The 23,167-nt window shown below is 42.4% G+C and overlaps 1 protein-coding gene across 3 annotated transcripts; it reads left to right on the top strand.

Moving 5' to 3' along the window:
- The first annotated feature begins 1,372 nt into the window (after positions 1–1,372).
- TM7SF3 (transmembrane 7 superfamily member 3) lies at positions 1,373–21,374 on the top strand. Of its 3 annotated transcripts, none has more exons than XM_082782463.1 (13): positions 1,373–1,491; positions 1,634–1,707; positions 6,911–7,065; positions 8,691–8,841; positions 9,259–9,379; positions 9,701–9,872; positions 10,907–11,084; positions 12,306–12,392; positions 12,808–12,888; positions 13,637–13,789; positions 15,121–15,218; positions 15,564–15,726; positions 16,883–21,374. In XM_082782463.1, the coding sequence occupies exons 2-13, from the start codon at positions 1,638–1,640 to the stop codon at positions 17,143–17,145; spliced, it is 1,692 nt and encodes a 563-aa protein (XP_082638589.1). In that variant the 5' UTR covers positions 1,373–1,491; positions 1,634–1,637; the 3' UTR covers positions 17,146–21,374. The 3 variants fall into 3 exon arrangements, with proteins under 3 accessions (XP_082638589.1, XP_082638590.1, XP_082638588.1); XM_082782464.1 differs by lacking the exon at positions 1,373–1,491 and adding an exon at positions 1,862–1,979 and having other exon boundaries at positions 1,593–1,707; XM_082782462.1 differs by lacking the exon at positions 1,373–1,491 and having other exon boundaries at positions 1,600–1,707.
- The last annotated feature ends 1,793 nt before the right edge of the window (positions 21,375–23,167 follow it).

Genomic DNA, 23,167 nt, shown 5'->3' with positions numbered 1-23,167 from the left:
TTTCTAAGGTATTAGTGAAGCTGGCAGGTTTGTCCTGGGGCTTCTGCAAGCTGGCTGAGTGCGGTGCTGAGCCTGGAGTAAGTGGGGTTTATGGAGCCTCTCGCAGGCGCTGGAGCCACAGTATGTCCTCTGAATGCTGAGCTGAGGACAGTGACAGAAGTCTCATTTCCAGAGGTCAGCTAGGACAGCAGCTCCAAGCAAAAAGCTAATTTTGATGGTCTTCTAGTATCACACAGACTTTGAACTGTGGGAACCCTGTCTGGCAGAACTAGATATATAACCAGCAAGGACCAGGGAGGTGATCATCCCCTTATGCTCTGCAGCTCTGGTGAGGTTGCATCTCCAGTGCTGTATTCAGCTTTGGGCCCCTCAGTACAAGAAGGACATTGAAGCCCTGAAGTATGTCCAGAGAACGGCTATAAAGCTGGTGAAGGGCCTGGAACATAAGTCCTGTGAGGAGCGGCTGAGGGAACTAGGGCAGTTGGGGTTGTCTGCAGAAGAGGAGGCTCCGCTGAGACCTTATTGCTCTCTACAGCTACCTGAAAGGAAGGTGTGGAGAGCTGGGGGTCAGCCTCTTCTCACAGATAACTAGTCATAGGACTAGAGGGAATAGCCTCAAGTTGTGCCAGGGGAGGTTCAGGTTGGAAATGGGGAGACATTTCTTCTCAGAAGGAGCAGTCAGGCATTGGAACGGGTTGCCCAGGGAGGTGGTGGAGTCACCGTCCCTGGGAGTGTTTAAGGAAAGGTTTGACCTAGTGCTTAGGGACATGTTTTAGTGAGTGGAATTGGTAGTAGGGTGATGATTGAACCAGATGATACCGGAGGTCTTTTCCAACCTTAATGATTCTATGATTCAATGATATCCTGTCAGAGAAAGGATATCCCAATCACAGCAGGCAAAGATGTAGAGAAGAAAGAAAAGCCACTTGTCTAAAATGATTGCAGCCTTAAACGCAGACCAGCGCTCATCGCTGCGTTCTTATGCCAGGCTTGCAGCTTCCTTTTGTATCTGAACTGGAAACTGGATCAAAGCAAGCTGGGAAAAACACACTCAACAAAACAGGGAGGAGTCTGCAAAGCTTTTCAGAGCCTACGTTAGAATATAAGTTTATAAACAAGGCAGAAACAGCAACAGGATCATCTTGAAACTCATGGAAAGTGGAAAAAGAGACTTTTAATTTGCCTTCTATCATCTCGTCACGAGCCCATGAATCACCTGCACAGCCAGAAGCACCTTAAGCACACCAGCAACCTCAGGGTCTGTACTGTGCTTTATCAGACTATGTGAAAACAAAACACCAGTGCATTAAATAAATAAATAATAATAATAATTTGACACCCCCTCTACATAACACCTCAGCGCGGATATCTTCCCAAGCTCACCACCACCACTACCAATCTTAGCCGTGGAAATCACCACACAGCCGGGGAAGGTGGCTGGGGCCGATAAAAGCAGTTTTGGGGGCATTTATGCCCCGTTACCTCAGGCAGGTGTGTGAGGGGAGGCGAGAACGGCCTGGGCCGGGCAGAGCCTACGAGGCGGCGCAGCGCTCCCTCGCAGGCTCCGCCCGCCCCAGCTCTATCGTCAGCGTCCTGCCTCTTTTTTCATCTTCCTCTCCTCTTCTCTCCTCAGCGCCATGCGGCTCCCCCACTGCGTCTTGCTGCTCCTGGGGCTCGCCGAGGCGCTACGAGAGGCCGGCGCCTCAGGTGAGCCTGGAGACGGGGCTGGGGAGGGAGGCTGAGGGCTGCGGCCGCCATTACGTGGCGGGAGGGAGCGAGCTGGTCGAGTGCGGTTCGTTGCGGGAAAAGGGTGCTTTACGCCCCCCACTTTTTATTTTTAATTTAAATTATTGTTTAACAGTCTTGCACCGTATTAGCTACGCATCTTACTGCAATAACAGCCCTGCACCTTATTAGCTATGGACGCCATCGTTTGAACAATCTGATGGATCTGCTGCCTACAGTCCTGCTGCTACAGGGTATGGTGTAGGCTGAGGGGTGTGGAGTTGTATGGTGTAGAGCTCTGTCCCTTTTGAGGAAACAGGGTGGCATTCACTAGACTAAGAGTTCATATCAGAAAGGGAAGAGGGTTAACTGCTTCTTTTTGTGACAGCTCTCAAGAGGTTGTGGGTTCCCAGCACCTTGCCAATTGCAGGCTGAAAACCACTAGCTTCTTAAAATCAAGGAAATGAGCGAAACCACCAAATATTTGGAACTCTGATCCTAAAATGACTTGTTGGCCTGCTGATGGAATCTCAGTTTATTAAGCATTGGCTTTTTTTGTAATTCCTCTGTGTGCATGCACGGGACTATAATAGATCTCTGAAAGTAAGTGGACTGTAATGATTATATCTTGTGAAGATTTAACAGGCGCTTACTTCCTTATCATTAATCTCTTATCCTTTTTTTGTTGTTCAAATAAAGGAAAAAATAAGCAGTTTCCTCAGAGATAAGCAAGCAGTCTTGTATGTTAGGGCTGATATAAGCCTCCTCTTAGTTTTTCTTCTAAGCTAGCATGGAACAAAGTTTAATTCTCCAGAAGGAGAAATCTACTCTCGAGATGCTTTGCAAGGCTGCAAGACAGCCTTTGGAATCAGTCCCAAGTGCGCAAGTATTCTTTCTGCTCTAGTCCTAGTGTTCTTGCAGGTTCTGAGAACTTCAGCTTGGTACTTGGTGGTGGTGGGTAGGTTTGAGAATAAAGGTTCAGTATTCTTAGGTCTCAATCTCTTTATTAAAAGATGCTGATAAGCAACTTCTCACACAGACTTGATTGAAGATGGATCTTAAATTTAGTTTATTTTCTTAACAGTATTTACAAAGGCAGAATGAAAGTGAGACAGCAGCTGCTTTGCCTTGAAGTAACTTTTTGATACACCTTGCAGAATTGAGGGTAAAGGGGAGGAAGAATATCTCCTTCATGAGAAGTTAATAAGCTGTGTAATTTGTGTACCAAACCCAAACTTGTTATTAGGCCCATTAAACAAGGACACCTACTTATTGGTTCACTGATTTGAAATTGTCTTGTGGCTGTTCAGTCTGGGATATCCAGGTTTGTGGAGATGGCTTCTGCTATCTCCTAATACTAGAAGATCCCACTTCACTTCTAAAGTGTTGACAAGTAAAATCTGCCTTTGATGGCTGGTATTACTTTTCCGGGGCTCTGATGGGCTGCAGCTATCTAAACTGAGTATTTATGCAGAAGTATATTAAACAGAACGCATGTTTCCTCCTGGGATCCCCACGTTTATGAAATAGAACTTATGAAATATGAAATAAGTTACAGTTCTACTAATAGTCATGCAAAAACAAGAAGCAATGGAATGATTGCTTTCCGTCTGCTCCTTCACCCCTGGCATATCTGGATCTACTTAGTTTGTGCTAGCTGTTTAGTCTATACAGAGACAGCCTTTTAAAACAAGAGTTTCCCATAAAGCTATTCTGCAGTTTGAGTGTGGCAGCTGGTCACTTGTACCTTGTGGCATTTTCTGACCAGGGAACTTTTGTCTGAGACATGTATACTGACTGAGCATGGCTCTGCAGGTAAAGGGCTGTTTCTGCATGGACAACAAAGGTGTTTCTTCAGTACCTTAATGGAAATTGAATTGAGCCGTAGGGTGTCACCAAGAACCTCATGTGGTTAACTCTTTATTGGCAATGGGGAATGACACTTTCCTATTGGAGCTGGGAGGGTGGGTGGCTCAATTAAAGTACCAAATGAGCTGAGGGCTTGGCACTGAATCAGCAGCATGGAAATGGTTCAACAGAATGGAATTGATTTGATCTGGCTGTTGATCTGCAGTTTCTCCAGCAAGCATAGAGAAAGAATAAAAAATGCCAAGCCTCTGCAGAGCTGGCTGCCTTGTTTCTTAGAGTAATAACTTGTGATCTCTACAGAGCTCTGAGAGGTTAAATTCCTCTGCTGTCTTTACTAGCTTTGCTCATTTAGTTAGTGGGAGAAATGATGCAACATGGGGTGACAGAGCAGATTGTTGTCCACCTTTGCTTCTCAGTTCTGTGTGTGCTCCTGTCTTAGTATTGGTGGTACTGGTACACTGAATAACACATGCTAAGTACTCCAACTTTGTTCTTGCTCAGTTTGAATAATACTGACTTGAAGTATCTGTTTTCAGTTGATAGTTTTTGTAATATTAATAATTCCTCTCTTGTGTCTTATCTAAAACCACACGCATCGACCTTCAGACTTCCTCCTCTTGTAGAGAGGAGGAGTTTAGCCTGGCATCTTACCAGCAGTTTCCAGATCTCCACTGTTTTAAAAGAAGTGGAGCAAAAACAAAAACAAACAAAAAGAAATAAAGCTGGGATGCCTGGATCTTGTTTCTGGCTCATTTCTGTGATAGTGTTTTCTTAGTAGCCCTGTCTGGCATGCTGTGTTCACAGAGCCGAAGCGTGTGTGCTGTGGCCAGCACTATGTTCATGGAGGCTTCTGGTTTCTGCCCTTCAAAGCTGTTCTGCCACCACTGAGCCCCATGTAGCTCAGGCAGCCCAGTGATGGATGGCCCTGGGGAATTGTGAGTAGGTTGTTTTGTCTAGGTCCCACGGAGTCTGCCTAGGAGCACCACCAATGACTTCTTCGAATTGAGAAGGCAGGAAGGCTTTTAGGTGGTATTGTCTGTGGCCATGTAGCAACTGTTCTTCCAGCAAATTGCTTAAAAGATTCTGCTGCTTCACAGTGTTTGTGAACTCTCCTTAGTGATCTTTCAAGCCTAGGTGGAAGTGTGGTTCAAGGAGCCTGTAGTAAGCAAGCTGAAAAATACTAGCTTGGCTGTCTGTAGTCATTCTTGTTCTTTATCCTGAGTCTATACTATTCTGTCAGACTTTGGTTTAAAATGAAATGTGCTGTTCTAGGAGAAGTTATGCAAGCACTAAAGAAATGTAGAATGCCATGCCTTAATTTGCCACGCTAATTAAACTTCAGAGAGTGCCTCTGACATTCAGAGTCCCATGATCATGTTGAAGTAGTGTCTGCATGTCTTGCTGACAAATCCGCTCTTATATATGTGGAGGCCTCTGGGTGTAAGTACAGAGGGGAGGTGAGAAACTAAGCAGACCAGAGCTATTTTTCCCCCTTGCTTTAGAGCATAGAGAGGATGTATATGGTTTCAGTTTTTCCTTAAAAGACCATTTTGGTGAACTTCCTGCAGTTCAGGAAACTGCCCTTAAAGTTCAAAGTTGTTTTCCCGTATTCTAAATTTCACATCAAATTTGAGTGCATAGAAAGTTGGTGCTTTTTAAGTGCCCTTCTCTAGCTTTTGCAGTTAGTTGCAGTTCTGGTAAAATGTAAGAGCTAAGGGGGAAAGAAGTATTGTGGAGAGGGGGATGTCTGAATACTGCTCAAAGGACTTCATGAGAAACTGAAAAATACTCAAAGCTTTTCTTTTGGTAGTTCTAATTTTACATTAGTATTTAATGCTTGAGAACTTGCAGTAGAAACTTCTCTACCCTAGCATAAACTGCAGGCGATAGGATAGAAAAAAAAATCTTTAGTCTGATTCATATTTCAGCAAGGGTTTTATTGGTAATCATCGAAGTTTTGGGGTGAGCATAGGAGCAAGGTAAGCACTGAAGTTAGCAAGATGAAAGTATTTTCTTTCTCTCTCACTGCTGTGATAAGAGTAGATGATGTATAAATGTAGGAGCTCACCTCTGTTTACATGCCTTCAGAAGGCAAAGAAGCTGGCCAGAGATGCAGTTCTTGTCCGGGGAGAAGGAGTAGTAACAGGAAAGGGATATGGAATACTGAGTGTAGAGTTCTGAATGAGAAGACTTCCCTTTTTTTGAAAGGGAGACCACCTGAGACACCCATGACAGCGATCGTGGGACAGTGCTGTTTGTACTTGAATAGAAGAAGCACAGAGTAACTTGATGGTATAAACCCATGTGCTGGAAGAGGCAACTCTGCTGTGGAAGTAATATGCATCTGTTTGATAAGCTTTAGGTCAGTTGGGTTTCTGTGTCTGCATGCCTGAAGGGGAATTATTATGAAGCATCAGAATGCAAAGCTGAAGGGCATCGTGCTTGCCACATGCATCTAGTCTGTCCACTCTTCAACAAAAGAAAATCTTGTGGCTTCTTTACAGCTGCTTCTCTTCCCTTCTCTGAAATCCCCAGTCCCCCAAGAGCACAGCACAGGGAGAAACCAGGCTTTCTTGTGGGACTTGAACAACAAGCCAAAGCTGATTCTCAAAGGATCTTATATCCTGGGTCATGTGTCTCTTTTTAAATTAAAAAGGCAGCAGGTGACAGAGCTATGTGCATCCTAAGAAGAAATGGTCTTGGTTGCATCTTCTAAAGTCATTAGACTTTAGATGCATAAATAAGGGTACAACAGCCCTAATAATTAGGAATAGCATGGGAGCAAATGACATGTGAACTGGAAGTGGGTGAGTATACTTCTTTAAACTGCAGGCTTGATTCTATTGTAGGATTTGACCCAATTCCCATCATTGGGAAATTTGCCCAGGAAGTCCAACTGGGCAAGTTGGCTGGCTAATACAAGCATATTGTCCTGGGTTTGCAAAAGAGCAAGTAGAGCTCAGGATATTATTTACTTTAGTGATTATTGCTTGCCCCTGATTAGCTGCAGGTGAGAAGCCAGTGCAGTGTCTTGTTGGAGCTGGACAGAGCTCCTGGCAGGAAGTCAAGTCCTGTGTGCTTAGGTGAATGCCAGGCTGTCTGGAGGCTTCTGCCTGCACATGTCCCTGTAGGTATACCTCCGTGTGCAGGAGCTTCTGCAGCCATAACTTACTGAGTACAAGCAGTATAAAACGTCTTGCTTTGTTCCCAGCTAGTATGTTATTGGGTTACTGGAAGCTTCCAGGCTGTTCTTGAGAACTGCTTCTCATGTGGGCAAAAAAAGTAGATCCTCCTTTTTCTTTTTTTTGGAATGCAGGTCTTCTTGAGCTCTCCCTGGGAAAATTCAGAAATGTGCTACTTAACCAGACCAATCCAGTAGAAGCTGTAATCAGGAACATTGCAAGCAATGTGACAGTTGTTATTTTTCAAGTACATGCACAGCAAAACAGCGTGGTGATATCCTTTGACAAGGTATGGTAAGAGTGTCATTTCTGTTATCAAATACTATGCTCTTTCCCTAAATGAGAGCTCTCCTACACATAGGAATACAGAATTCAAACTATGTGAGTACTACATAGCCATGCAAGTAACATGCATTTCTGAAACTTAAATATTACTTGCTCATGTGTCATGATTGCTATTTTAGAAGCCTTGATGGCAAAGTTTTCAGAGCTTCAAGGCTTCATTCTTGGTGGGAGTGGTGCTTCTGACATATGACTGCTGACCATGTCCATTGGTGTTTGATTAAAAATGGGTTCATGATAAGCATATATCCCAGAAGCCTTGTTATGCTAAGATCTACCACTTTGGGATGTTCATCTGTCTGTCCATGTGGCTTGTAGATAGGTACTGCAGTTAGTGTATTGTTATCCCAGCTGCTGCTCCTGAATTTAATTCTTGTTTGGTAGCATATGGAGAAATTCTTCTATGGTACTCAAGTGAAGGCTGTCACTTCTAGCCAGCAGCACAAGCATTCCTACTGCTATACACTAGCCACTATTTGTCCTATCGTTACTCAGGTGCAATCTAAAATACTTCTGCGATGCTGTAAACCAGCAACTTGTGTTTGACTACATTCTGCTCAATGTTGAAAGTACTAGGTATCGACCTGACAGCTGCCATCCTGTTTCCCATCACTGTATTCCAAATAAGAATATGTTGGGTGCCAAGAACTATGCTGGGAAACTTTAAAAGATGAATAACCTGGTACACAAGTTGCCCAGCTCAGTCTCCTTTATACTGTTGAAATACCCAGGATTACGGGGCAAAGGCACCACTGCTACACCTACTCAGTCTTTGATTACCAGTCATAGGGTTTTCTGCTGCCATTTCAATCCCTGCTTGCATGCATGGGGCTTGCCAGGCCAAGAGCTATGTAAATATGGCTGTACTGCTTCTAGGGCTGGCTTGCTTCTGGAGCAACTGAGCCAGACCTTAATGCCTGCCAGGTCCAAAGTGCTTCCTTGCAATGTTGCCTCTGATAACTGTGGTGGTCCTGGACAAAAGCACATTTTCCATGCTGAAATAGATTTGACTGCAGGCCAGCTGGTTGCTCCAGCCATGAGAGTGGTGCTGCTATTGCTGACAGATCTTTCCTCCAGGCTCTTGGTTCTGAAAGGGATGGTGTTGGGGGAGCTGTGTGGCATGGCTAGTGTTAAAAGCCAGCTGTTACACAATCATCTCCCTCCCGGTGGAGATAGCAAGGTGTTTGTGCACTTCAGCTCCCAGGATGCTCTTTCGTGCCCTCACAGCTTTTTGTAAGGGTTATTCTAATCCATCTATATCTTTACTAGTCAATGCATGTTTGTATGGCATTAGGCTTAACTAGCTAGAAACCTCTGCTGTTTGCTTGTGGTATTAACTCTTTGGTAGGCTCAAAAGTCCAACCAATAAAGTTTGAGACTGAGTTGGGCAATATATGGTGTCAGAGGTTGCTCTTTTTTTCAGCTCTAACCTTCTAGCTATCTGTGGCAGCTGGCACTGAGGTGCATGCTCTACAGGTTTGTGTCAGGGATGGGGCTACTGTGCAATATGTTTAGTTATAGTGACATACAGTCCTGAAGAACTGCTTGCTTATATAATCCATTTCTGTCCAGAATCCATCTGCAAACAGCTCAGGAACTGGAGTAGACAAAGGACTGATTTCTATCCTTCGGCCTCAGCAGAGTGTGTGTACATGGTACCTTCGGTCACTGGATGCTAACCAGGTGCTAAGCACAGCTATCTCCATTCCATATATGGAGAAAGGTATGGTCTTATTTCTTGTGACAGAATACCAGCTCTGCCTACTACAAGCTAATTAAGTGTTAGTGTTGGCTTTTCAGAGGTAGTATTCTTACGTGGTGCAAGTGTATGATGGAGATACTGTGAGCTACCAGAGCTTGGGATCATTAGAGACTTGTGTATAGGATGTACTGTTTGTTCTTGTTGTGACTTCAGCCTTAGAGTAGAAAAACACTGTGCTTGTGTATCAGGGCTTATGTTAGTGATTGCAGTGAAACCACTTCTATCATCTGCAAGAGTAGAATCTGACAGTTTTGTATTCTCAGCAAGCAGAATATGCCTGCCTGCAAATGCATGTGTTGCTGAGGTCTTAACACTTTTTTTCAAGCTGTGTAAGGATGAAGTAAATACTACTACAGCTAACTATTTCTTATTTTCTAGATCCTATACCTGGAGGCTGCAATCTAGAATTTGACTTGGAAGTGGATCCCAACATTTACTTAGACTATACCTTGGTTGATATACACATTAAGTTTGCTCCTGCAAACTTGGGATATGCTAGGTATGTGTGTTTTTCAATAAATAAAACAAAAAATATGGACTACAGTGTACTCAGCAGACCTCCCTTATCCTATATTTGACTAGAATCATAGTATAAGATTCTGCTGGAAAGGTTGAACATCAACTACTGGTGGAAATCTTGTTTGCTGCAACCAGCAATCTAAAAAGTAAATGAAGAAAAAAAGGATGGGGGGAGGAGGTTACACAGGAACTGAAAGTTGCATCTTGTGGGAGAGATTATCTGTCTGGAGGCTTGTGCTGGGCTTGTAGTCGACTTTTTTTTTTTTTTTTTTTTTTTTTTTTTTTTTTTTTTTAATTGTAGAGGAGCAAATCCACCAGCCTGTGATTCAGGGACTGGTCAGAACTCCAGATGGCGGCTGCGCTATGATGTCTACCAGTACTTCTTACCAGAGAACAACCTTTCTGAGATGGTACTCATGAGCCACATACGGAAAATGTCTGAGGTGCGAAGTATCAAAGCTAATGGTGTTAAAGTAAGTATGAAGCATCAGCATACCAGGTGCTTAGCAGTAACATTGTATTAAACTTTCTCCTCCCCCGTGCCTCTCATTTTTGAGTGGTGATATAGGCAAGCTGCTGATGCTTGAGGCTTCCTGCTTGTATCTGGGATTTCTGGCTAGGAAGTATACAGCACCTGCACACGAAATGGCAGCCACTGGCTATTCTGGGAGAGGAAGCTAGTGAGTACAGCTTGAAATGTCATGGGACTGAGACCTCTTGCAATGGTCTTTGATATTAGGTTGAGATTAATGATGGGTGTGTGAAGTGTTTGTCGTGTAGCCTGTTCTTAATCGAGTAAGTTGTTATTGCAGCGTCTTCTTACTTGCTGAATACTGCTTTAGTCACAGTAATCATTTGGTGATGTTGAGGCTAGTTTACCTATAGCAATATTGCCATTGAGTACCTCTTAATCCAGAAGTAGAGCTGCTTCTGACATCACTGTGGTCTCCTACAATGCCTGGCAGATGCTGAGGACTGAGCAGGGAATGCAAGAAACAGTGTAGTGGAACTGGACTAGGTGCTGACCCCAGTTTGGAGTGACATGAAGAGTTAACATGACAGCAAACACTTGCATCATGTTTACCTACTCCAGGCAAAGAGACTGGAATGGATGGAGGGGGAAAATGTCAGTGACCATGACCTGTCTGGTCTTGCTAGGGAGTGGGATGGCAGCCTTACCTACCTGCTTCTGAGGACAGACCTGGATTAAGAAGACTGATAGAGAAAATTGGACTCTCTTCAAATAAGGAGAAACAAAACATTGGTGGGAGAATCTTACGTGCTGTCAGAAATTGTTGCTGTTTTTTGGAGGAAGTGGAGTCCATCCTATGAGCCTTTAATGCCTCAATTAATAATGCTAAGATGTTTGTTCAGAATAGGAGAGCTGCTGGCTTCTTGCTGGTCATCTTTCTTGAGCTGCTGAGTATTGTCTGGCTGTATGGACACAATGTGCCATCAGACACAGTGACAGGCAGTTATTTGTGACTAAAAATACTCTTTGTTCCAGATGCTTACATTGACAACTGATGATAAGACCAATGTCTACTTCTCCTCACTCCCTGGGCAAGGTGTGATCTACAATGTCATAGTATGGGATCCTCTTTGGAATACTTCTGCTGCATACATACCTGTGCACACGTATGCCTGCAGTTTTGGTGACCTAGTGGATAACTGCTCTTCTCTCAGTAAGTTGGGACTTGTAGGTCCCTGCCAACTCATCTCAATCTCATTGTGCTCCAGCACACTGAATGGTGCTTTTTATGTGGTATATAGCCTGGATATGTTTTTGTTGCTTTATAACTGAGTCTGCTTCTTGATTGAGGAGAAATTCTAGAATGATAAAATAAATCTAAGGAAAGCTATTAGCAAGTGAAAGCTTAACTTAATGGAGGTTTAATGTTTGGCTTATAACTTGATGCCTTTTTCTGTTTGAACTAGATACATAATTTTAAATCACTTTGTAGTGCTTTAGGTGCTGCATGTGGAAACCAAGCTGGTAAAAACACAAGCTGGATTAGGGCCCAGCTTTATCTTCTGAACTGCATTGGTGCTAACAGGAGTCAGTAACATAAAAATATTTCGAAAGGAGACAGTCACCTGAAAATAATGCCAGCAGTAGAAATGTGATTACAAAGTCATGCTACTTTCTACAAAGTCATATGACAATAGAATTTGAGCAAAGCTTCTGCTGATGTTATGATCGTGGGAAGGACAAGAATAATGGATAGAATATGCTTACAAAGTAAGACTTGTCCTCCTAATTGTCTTATAACACAAGTAGCTCATCGAGTTTAGTGTCATAAGACACCATAAGAGATTATCAGGGCTAAAAACCTTTTCCCTAGTTTTCTGAATTAGAGAAATGTAGTCTACTTGTTCTAAATTGTGTAAATGACAGTAAGAATTCTTCTTAGGAGACAGAGGTGAGCTGTACTGGGGTACTAACAGTCCTTTCTGTTGCACAGAAAACTGTATTAAAGGGAGGTAAATGTGAAGGCTGAAAAGATAAAGATCATAGCTGCTGTCTGGGTCACCAGCCCTGCAGTGCTGACTTCTATAGACGATTGGATGTCCTTATTTTAAAGCTGAGTAGAGCTTTTTCAAATCTGTAATGGTGGTACTACAAATAGTTAAGCAGCTGTAATTTGCTAATAGTTACAGAAACTTCATTCCCTTGAATAAGGAGGAAGCTTTTGACTTAGTACTCAGACTAGAGCTAGTTAAATATTCTTTTGGAGGTTTTATTAAGGTATCTTTTAGGTCAGATGCTGTAGATCTGTTCGCGTAGTGAGTCTGAAGGAGTAGCAGTTACCATTACTGAGTCTACCAACAGTGGTAACTTGACTTTGTTAGTCTCATTGTTGGGACTACTAGATAGGAATGCTGATAACCTTTTCTTCTTGTAGGCAAACTCTCTACCAAAATATTCTTCACTGTTCTTGCTGTTCTTGGCCTCTTCACTTGCTTTTTTGGACACAGATTCTGGAAAACAGGTACTGAGTTTTTTCTCATTATAAATCTGGTTGGAATTTCATAGATGTACCTTAGACCTGTAGCGCTATTGCTGAAGAATCACCTGGTAGCAATTACATGTCAGTTAGGTCCACTGCTGTGCTCTAACAGGATCAGAGATTGTAAGTGCAGAACAAGAAGCTTCTGGTATTTGAAGAACAGGTATCTAGAACTAGGATGCATGATGGAGAACATGCAAAAATCATGTTTATTTGATGTGCTTGAGGAGAGCCCTTTCCAGAACCAACTGTTGCCTGTCCCTTCTCCTGTACTTAACAGCTAGTGAGCTGAGATTTCCCTTCCCTGTTGTAAAACAAAGGTGTCTGAAGATGTACAGAAATAGGCTTGCTATGGGGTGATATGACAGCATACTGAATCTCTTTCCCTTTTCTCTAGACTTATTCTTCATGGGCTTCATAATCACAGGATTTTTCTCCTTTGTATTCATCACTAGGGTAACTGGCCTTGGTTATGATGGTGAGTAGATATCAGGATACCCCCCCCATCCTCTTCCTGAAACATTATTGCTGTGGATCCTTTAAGTAAAATTTTAGTTGTGCTTGCAGCTGGCTAGCTGTGGGAAGGATAGGAAAGCATGGTACATGGGTACTTGAACTGAGCTTGAATAGGTTAACACTGAGTATGCAACAGAGTAACTGTTGTCTTTGACCTCAGACAATGAAATGGAGCTCATAGCTGCAACACTGACAGACAAATTTGCCTGTCTATCCAATGGAGATGCCGGTCCTCAGGAAGGAGGCATGTTAGAAATTCCCAGAACATTTGTTTCTTTCAGAACGGGTGGACCTCAGTTTCAGATCAAATGCAGGTTGCATGTGTAAAATCGATCAAGCGGTCTGCATCCTGTCTATTAGACTAGCAAGAACTGGTTCTTGTGTCTCTATTACATTCTGCCTCATAACTGCTTTTCTGGTGCACTACCTATTGCAACCATAACTGCTCTAGGAACTCAAAGTACTACTGTGCATAGCAGCAACACCGTCAGTACGGTCCTATGGCACTCTCCCAGTAGCATACCCTCAGCTGCTGATTGGAACCCGAGTGAGATGCATGAAGCACAAATGTGAGCTAGTTTCAGAAAGCTTTCATTAGGTAACAAAAATCAAGTATGCAAGTAAATCTATTTGAATAGGCTATTACAGTAACTGAAGTCTTCAGGGTGTTGCTACAGTTCTTAATTTAGAATTCCCCCTCTTTTTTCCAGTGCGTCTTATTTTGACAGCAGTAGCTGGGATTATTGGAGGGCTTTTGCTGGTTGCAAGCTGGTGGAGATTTGGCTCTGTCTTACTCTGTATGTTGCTTATCGGACTGGTGCTGGGATTTCTCTTCTCATCAGTGGTCTTCTTTACTCCACTAGGTATGTACTGAAATATTCTGCTGCAAAGTGACTGAGTGATACTTCACTGCTGTATTACAGGGACACTGCAAGGCTTCAGAACAAATGCTGTTCTCTGGTTTATATTAGTGTGCTTTTTAATTTTTTTTTTTTTTGCCTTCCTGATGTTGGGAGGAATAGAGATGTCTCTGAAGCTTTCTTTCATGTGTGCTGCAATTGAAACTACTTAGGGTAATCTGTACTTGTGGGAAAAGGAAACTGCCTATTCTTCCCACACAAGCAGCCTGCATTTCAGCAGTCTGACACCAGCTGTGCTCCAGGCAAGCATTTTCTGTCTGTCTTGTTCTCTGATTCAGAGAACGTCACAGAAAATCTACAGTCTAACTCGGAGGCTTCAGGCATGGAGGCATCATAGATCAAGAGGAGCTCTTGCCTGTTACTCTTCACCACACCACAGTGCAAGGCTCTGGCAGCACTATACTGTAGGAGTCAAACTTGTATTTACAGTTGAATTGACATCATCAGGCTTCTCAGAATCTCTTTATTAAGAGGAACAGCAGACAAATCACATGAAAGCAAGCAAGGCTGCTGAGATGAACTCCCCCAGGGATGTGAGAGCACCAACTGTACTGCTTTCTTTGCTGTGACTTTAAATCTCAGAACTGCATTCCTTTCCAGCTTTCCTACTTAAGATCTGCTGGTGGGGCAGTTCTTCATTTCTACAGTTGTCTGTTTGAGCTGGCTTATGTTTCTGTGGTAATCTGTGCAGTCCCTGGTTGTTCTTCATTAAGTGAAACAGTGAATTGACTGTGGATCAGTTGGTCCCCTGTTTAACTGACAGGTCTTTTGAAAGCAGGGGGAAACAAAGTGGCGTTTAATCAAGTGACTTAATTACTTTCTAAAGCCAGAAGAGTTTGTTGCTGAGTGATGTGGCGGTTGCACTTGCACCCGACCCTAGATAAACCTACACATTTATAGATTATTTATGCACACTTACAGATTATAAACGTATGTGGCCAATAAAATGGCTTCTTACTAGGCAGAAGTACTCTGGTACTTCTCACTCACATCAAATGAGTAACATATACTGTAAGTCTTGTTTGGACAAGATTTGCTGTTCCAGCTTATAGTACAGGACCTGTACTGGAACTCTGTTTCTGCTCATGTTTTGGATGAGTGCTACAATGCATCTGAATTTACATTTGAGCTTAAATGTATCTTTAATGCTGTTCTCCAGATATTTCTAAATACATGGAAACTTTGGGGAAAAGCATACCCCACCCTCTTAGAAAAAAAGTGATTATGCTTTGCTAATGCTAGTAAGCTACTTGTGGAATATGGTGTCTTTGCAGGAGACTACAGGGTCTTCCGGGATGATGTTGTGTTCTGGGTGACCTTTTCTTCTATAGCCTTGATGATTCCAGTGCTTTTTGTTGGCTGTCCAAGAATTGTAAGTCATCTGTCCTTGGAAGGAGGAGGGAAGGGGTGTCAGACTACTATGCAAAGTGCACTACTGTGGGATGTGTGTAAAAGATCTAATATAGCAGGGGACAAGTTCTAGGGAGCTCCTGTTCAATGTTACTTGTGCTAACTGGTCCATAAGCAAAGGATTTCTTTTTTTAGTGTTACACCTAATACCTGCTGACAGTTCTATTGCTCTACCTCTCCTGTCTTAATAGGATGGCTGGATAATGAGGTGTGGGCAGCCAGCTGCTTGTGGAAGAACTGATAGGAAGTATTGCATTAAGGTGGTGGCTATCAATCCCCTAAAGCTGCATTTTTTCTCCCCCTCTAGCTGAACTTACTGGCCTGTGGAATAATAGGTTCTTATTCAGTGGTCCTAGCTATTGCCTGTTACATCTACACAAGTCTTGCTTACATCACCTTAGACCTACTTAGAAGGATCCTCAATGATTACTTCAGCAGAGCCTACACAAATGTGCCTTTTCAAACAAATGGTGAGTGCTCTTCTTAGACTTCTAGAACTAGTATAAAAAATGCTTGTTTGAGAACTGCACTTTTGGTTCCTTTTTTAACAGTGTGTGTTGAGGGTAGGAATGGATGAAAAGAACGTAAGTATGGTGTGAGATTTGATACACAATTTGATACACAAGTTTGAGTTGGCTGTGTACTCGGCCCTGGTGAGGCCACTCCTTGAGTACTGAGTTCAGCTCTGGGGCCCCCAAATAATAAGGAGGACATGAACCTATTAGAAGAGTCCTGAGGAGGATCATGAGGATGATCAAGGAGTGGGAGCACTTCTGTGAAGACAGGCTGAGTTGGGGTTCTTCAGTCTGGAGAAGAAAAGGCTTCAGGGAGACCTTATGGTCACTTTCCAATACCTAAAGAGGGCATAACAGGAAAGCTGGGGAGGGACTCTTCATCAAAGAATGTAGTGATAGGACTAGGGGTAATGGCTTTAAACTGAAAGGGGGAGATTTTAGATTACACTTCATAAAGAAGTTCTTTACTTAGTGTGGCAAGGCACTGGAACAGGTTGTCCAGAGAAGGTGTGGATGCTCCATCCCTGGAAGTGTTGAAGGTCATGTTTTATGTTACTTTAAGCAACATTGTCTAATGGAAGGTGTCCCTACCCATGGCAGGGGGGTGGAACTAGATTATCTGTAAGGTCTTTTCCAACACAAAATAATCTGTGATACTGTAATCTATGACTCCGATGTGAAGCTTCTAGCAGATATCATGTGACAAGGCACTTACTTTTCAGATGCTCTTTTTTTTTTTCCAGATGCTTTTCAGGCTCAGACTGATGTGTTTTCAAGTGGCAGTCAGAGACTGCCACGACTGAATAGCCTTGCTTCAACTCTGTTTTGTTCTTGCCTTTTCATGGATGCTCCCTGCATGTGAGGATGATAAGGGACAATACTTTCCCTTCTGTATTTAAACTTAAGTGTTTGTGCCCAAGTACAAATCACAGAATCATAGAATGGGTTGGGGTGGGAGGGACCTTGAAGTCCATCTAATTGGTAACATGAGCAGGGACACCTTCCACTAGATCGAGTTGCCCAAAGCTCCATCCAGTCTTGCCTTGAATACTTGACAGGAAGTAATGTTCCTGCTTTACCAGAATCAGTGTTTTTCTTTTCTTTTCTTTAGACTTTATTATTCTGGCAATGTGGATAATGCTGGCCCTCAGTGGAGTGACTGTGCAGCTTCGTCGAGAGAGAAGTGAAGTGCCCTTCCCACCACACCCTTATCTCATCTGGAAACGGGAAAAGGAGCGCAGAAGCACAAATATCTTAGACCCTAGCCATCACATCCGTCCCTTAAGAGAGAGGATACATAGCAAGCTGCTGCAGATTAAAGAGATATTTCAGAAAGAGCAGCCAGCTGGGGAAAGAACTCCATTGCTTCTGTAACCTGCCAAATAACTGGTGGGAACAGAGGAAGAACTTAGGCAAGATGACTGATCACCAGCAAACCAGCCAGTGCTGCAGGCTTTTAGCACTGCCAGCTTGTCCTGCTTAATTGGAGGATGATGCTTCTTCAAACTGGAAGGAAAGTTATCTGTCCTGTACACTACATGCAGTTTTGTGACTTTCCTCAACAGCCCACCTGGACTGCTGTAACAAGTGTGTATGTCTAGCTGCAGAGATCTTGTTTTAAAGGTCGTGTACAGGTATTTATCTTGTGGTGAGCTAGTACAATGTTTAAGCTCATGAAATATCAAACAGCCCTTCAAAAGTAGCCTGTATGGTATTGGTTCTTTCCTTGCAGCATGAAGGTGGCTGCCAAAATATTGCCTGACTTGCTCCCACAGGTGAGCAGTCTGCCATCTTGCAAGGGAAGAAAGACAAGGGCCATACACAGAATGGGTTCTTCTAGCAGGAGCTGAAGTATCATCTTCTAATAGGTACAGAATGTGTGGCTGCAGACAGTTGTTTCCAAGAAGTATTACTGAACCTTGCAAGCTATACTAAGTGACTTGAATTTAAACTGCACTGAATTAACTTTAAGTGAGCATACTTGGGCTCAGGAAGTGGATCTGATCTAAGATAAGACCTTCTCTTTCATTGGGTTCTGTAGCAAACTGATATCTGGTCTCTGTACAGAGATGACTGCTAAGAGAACGCAAGTGGCTTGCCTCCTTGTTTGCTTTCTGAAGAACCTGTGACTTGCTTCAGCTATGGTATCATTTTTTATTGATAGGGTGCTGTCATAAGAGAACAACTGGAATAAGCACTTTGTAGCCAATGTCAGTCTTTCCTGAGATTGGATGAAACACTATTGTTCTTTTTTAATCAATATATCTTCTAATTTTTGCCTTTAAGGGGGTGAAAACAGCGTACTGCAGGCAAAATACTGACCAGGATCCTTGCTGACTGATTGTGTTCCTTACCAGTTTTACCTGTGCCCAAACCAGAATGCAGTGTAAAAAGAGCTAAGGGACCACTCTTGTGTTCAGTGGAGAATTGCGTCTTATTTGGTGGCTTTATTCACTTCCTTAAATAAAAAAAAAAAGCCATTTTCAAAATGCAAACTGGTGCATTGTGGGTTTGGCTCACATCAATGCACAAGTTCTGAGCATGTTGGTTTTTCCCTGCCCACCCCTGCTCTTCACCTTTTAATGTTTACGTGGTGATCTGTCATGCGTTAAACAGTAATGGAAGTATTGTATCCCATGTCTTGATGCAGGTTATGGTGGCTCTTTCTGTGTTTTTTTTTTTTTTTTTTTCCTCACTATCCTTATACTTCTAGTGTGGGTAGCAAAGTGGGTGGTCCTTCGTGTCTGGAGGTGAATGGCTGTTCTGCTACTTGCATGGAACTGCTGCTAGTGAATAGCTATGGTGAAACTTCAGTTCTCAGCCACCACGTTAAAGTCTTGGCAGCAAGTGTATCTGAAACAACTCTTGTCAGAAAAGTAGCGAAAAACTTTATCTAAGGACTTATTTGAAAGCTTAAAACATTCTAGCATTAGAAAGGAACTGACTTTAAAGTGACTCAGTTTAGTAGGCCTTTCTTTAAGGAGTGAAACTTTGTAGCATGGCATAGCATCTGAGGTGACTAAGCTGATCTGATGTTTAGAGAAATCCCACAACTGCTTAGAGCTGGAATACTTACCTGAAACAGCTGAGCAAGGCTGAAATCCTGCAGTTAGGGTCTTGCTTCACTCTGCTGTTGTGTGGCAGATTGCGGAAAATGAGGAACTTCTTTGGCCTCTGGTGGACTGATGCTTACTGACTGCCTGTACTGCACTGATACTGAGCATGTTTGTTGTATTTGACTAAGTAGCAAACACTTATTTGATATACAAATACTCTTAAACATGTTTACCTTGTTTTTAATAACTGCTGTGACTAACATTCTGGAAGAAACAAGTTTAACTCTAATTTTCTTTATCCTTTTATAATAAAGATGTCTTTTGAAATAATATTGTAACTAAAGGGGTCTCTTCATGCTGAATTCAGTTTCACATCTGCAATCCCAAATGCTGAAGCTAACTTAAAAAGTAGTAGTTCTGAATTGTTAGACCCTCAAAGAATGAGGTGGGGAAGCCTAGCTGACCTGTTATAGAGACTTAGTACACTCACAGTGACACCCAGAGGTCCAGGCTGGGACTAGTTATGTTCTATATGAATGCATGACCTGAAGAGGTATGTTTTATTGCTTCACTAGACAAAGCTTTAGGAAAAAATAGCTGTCACGTTTTTGACTGTAAACTAGTCTGTGAAATGCCATAGGAAGGTTAGGACAGAACTAGACTTTGAACTCTTCTGAGATCCTGACTTGAAGATGGTCTTTTGATAGAGATGGATTAGGGATTATTTCCCTATTCTGTAAGCCATAGTGATTAATAGTGACAGTTACCAGAACATACTGATCCACTGCAGTGCTGGGGGAGCTCTTTAAGGCCTTGTCTTCTGTCCCACTTGGTGGTTGTAGAAGGAAAACTGGATTCTAGCCTGCTCTGCATTACAGAAAACTGCTCACTGTAGATCTCTCACTGGAAGCATTTACTGCTGTGCTGTGTTGTGTTAGCTGCATTACCTTGCAGTTGTGCTAGCTTAAACTGATGATATCTGATGCTTCCTGGGAATCAAAACTATAGGTAGTGAGTTGCCTATGAAGTCAGGTGCTTTGATGTAAGCTGAAGCCTTCTGGATCACAGTGATCTGCCTCCTGCTGCTCCTACTTGCCTGTCATCACTGCTTTGGTGAATTTTTGGAGTTTTCTTCCTGCAGTTTTCAAGCAAGCAGTGGCACAACTAGACTGAAGAGCATTGATCTTTTCCAAGAAACATCTTCATTTGTATTATAGTCTCTTTCCTGTTCTGAAAACAGAAACCCAGCCTGGCTCCGCTGTTCTGTAGAGCACAATACAGATAAGGCAGCTTTCCTATCTGCTTCCCTAAATCTTCAGAAAGCATGACTCAAAATAGGAGCAAACTGTGCTGTGGTGTACTTTAGATGGGGGAAAGACAAACTTTCCTGTTCCCTAAGCTCTGTGCTTTGGCTTTGATTTGGGAACAGGTTATAGGAGACTATTGGAAGGGACCTGGAAAATAATCATTCCTTCATCATCTCTGCAGTTATAGCCTGCATAAGTGACTTTCCTCATCAGAAAGAACTGTGCTGAAATCTTCCAATGTAATTAGTGCATGCTGCTTGTGCTTAGGAAGAAGAAAATGTGCTGGTTACTGTTCTTAGATCCTTTCAGCAAGGTGATAAAAATATATTGTATATATCAAGTTACAAAGCACCTGAAGCTGTTTTGGGGGGCAAGTTGATGGGTAATGCTAAACCCTGAGATAGAGACTTGTGAGGAAACTTTGGCCTTGCTTAATGTTTTGCCTTCTGGGATGAGAAACATGACTAGAATGTAAACTCTGTGTACTGCTGGTCTAAAACAAAATCTTGGTCTTGTGAATAGCATCACCTGGCTGGCATTGTCCTGGTACTGCTGAGAGAGTTCAGTATGTCCTTGCTTATCCTGAGAATGAGTCACTGGATGTGTATTTCCCTGATCTCTGAAGCACTCGGGCATTGCCGAAACTGTCCCAAACAACTGGAGACCAAAACAAAGGACAAAGCAATTCTTAAATTAAAACTCTAAAACCATTTGAGAACCAAACCATTGGCATTGAGTTTGGGTAGGAGAGGAGCAGTGCATTGTGGTTTGCGTACTTAGGAGTATGTACGAGTGCTGTGCGCTGCTGAGGGAAGAACGGGACCCACAGTCTCTGCTGTGGTCTCCCGTGTCTAATGCAAGATCTGTGCTGTTGCTCTCAGGCTGAGCCTTTTTGTCCCTTTCCACACCTTTGATAAGTAGGCTTTGTTTCAGTTTGTGTTGGAAACAACAAGTCAAAGTAATGCATTTGTTCAAGCAGATGCTTGTTGCTGATAATAAATTTTAACTGATTCAGACCTTGTCTACAAACATATAGCTATGGGCAGATAAGAGGTGCCTCCTGCTTGAGTATGCAAGGAATTGTACTTCCATGCATACTAGAAGACAGCTTCAAAATAGAGCATTAAATTAGCTCACTTGAGGTGGGGGGGAGTTGTGTATGTGTACTTACCTATCTGCTTTGCAGAGCTCAGTCTTCCTGAGCTCCTTCAAGTCTGTGTTGTCAAATAAAAAAAAAAAAAAAAAAGGCACCACACACTTTCCAGTTTTTCTAGCTTACCCTTAAAGTCTTCTGCAATAATGACTGTCTTTCCAGCTCTTTCTGAGCACGTTAGATCAATTTATCCTGAACGCTCTGAAATAACAACAAAAGTAATGTACAAGAAGAAACAAAGCACAGTGCATATCACAGAAGGCAGCTGCTGTTTGCCTAGCTGATAATTTGGGTGATTTGAGCAGTTGCATATAACTAATTTTAAAATTGTCTACTGTGTTCCACAGCATGTTACTGGAAAACCAGAGTCACTGATCACCTTGCGTTCATTGGTGTTAGAAGTTCAAGCCTCCAGCTGAATTTTCAAAAACATAATGTGGGTTTTTTGTTGGTAAAATAGCCATCCTCAAACATTTAGGCATTTTTGGTGGTGGGAGCATTGTGAAGAACTTCTCTTGGTCGTTCTGCCAGTCTTCTTAAAAAACAGAGAAAAAAAAAAAAAAAAAAAAAAAAACAGTAAAACTAATCCTTAAGGCAATGGGAACATACCACAGTTGTAGTCCTGCTTATTTCCCTTGTGGCAGTGTTCCCTAGCTGAAGTCTGAGGAGTGTTGTTAGTGCATACTTCTCAAGACTGAAATTACGGAACATTTCTCTGTCATGCTGAGCAGTTGTTTAAAGTTTTCTTCTAAATGTCAGCTGAGTTTGCCCTGAATTAATGATGTTCCCTCCTGCAAAGGTGACTCCATGCAGGCTCCTGAAAGGCATGCTGCTATATCTGTGTCTGCCAAAGGGAGGTCATCACAGGCAGCATGAACAGCAGTGCAATTTCTCACATCAGTGAAACAGGATGCTTCATTTTGTATTTTGCAGCACCTTTTCATATACAGAAACTAACCAATGCTGTTTAAACTAGTCTATGCTCCTGTTGCGTGAAATTCAGTTGCACAGAAGAAAGAAGTGAGATGGGCAAAAGGTGAGGTGAACATGACCTGGAATGTGACCCGCACACCTCTACCAGGTATGTATGTATGTCTGTTATAATACAGCAACATGATGCATGTAGGTCTCCCAGCACAGTATTATGTTCTGGAAGACTAAGTTTAGCAAGAGGTATAATGTCACCATCACGCAGAATCTACTTAATGAACAAAAAAGAAATGGTAACAGGCATATGTCTGTTGGTGCTGGTTTGGGGATTATGCACAGGAGAGAGTGCACAGATTTTCTAGGAGAATGGGATAGTAGTTTACACATGAAGTTAAAAGGAAGCCCTCTGAGAAGACACCTTCCCTGATGTACAGGCAATGATATCTTTTGGACAGCTGCAGATGATCCATTTCCAGTCTAGATTTCTTCTTTAATTTAGGGAAATCGCTTTTAAAGCGTAATATGCTTACTAATCAAAATTGAAGACTTCCAAAGCCAATTTAAATCTTGTTTTGGATATCTACAGTGGGATCCTAGTAAACATAATGATCCTAGTAAACATAATTCTGCATGAGAACAGTGATGTTAGCTCTGTAGTTTAACATAATCTTTTGAATTTCATGAAATTGTTTAAAAAAAAAAAAAAAAAGCTAGTTATTTAAAGCTTTATTCATTGTACAGATCAGCCCAACTTAGTTTGAAGCTGAAGTTACCTCAGCTGAAGAGCTGCTATGCTTATTCATGGCTTAGCTTGACATTTATTACCTGTCCCTAAACAAGCAATTTATGATACTGAAAGGAAGGTTCTCTTCTGAGAAATCATGAGGACATGAGGAAGTGGAGAAACATTACGCTTCCAGCTTGTGAATGTAATCCACTGACATTCTCAT

Source organism: Aythya marila (genome assembly GCF_965140915.1).
Source record: "Aythya marila genome assembly, chromosome: 1".
Lineage (NCBI taxonomy): Eukaryota > Metazoa > Chordata > Aves > Anseriformes > Anatidae > Aythya > Aythya marila.
Note: the sequence above shows the minus strand (reverse complement) of the source record. Positions and strands in the feature narration are given on the sequence as shown.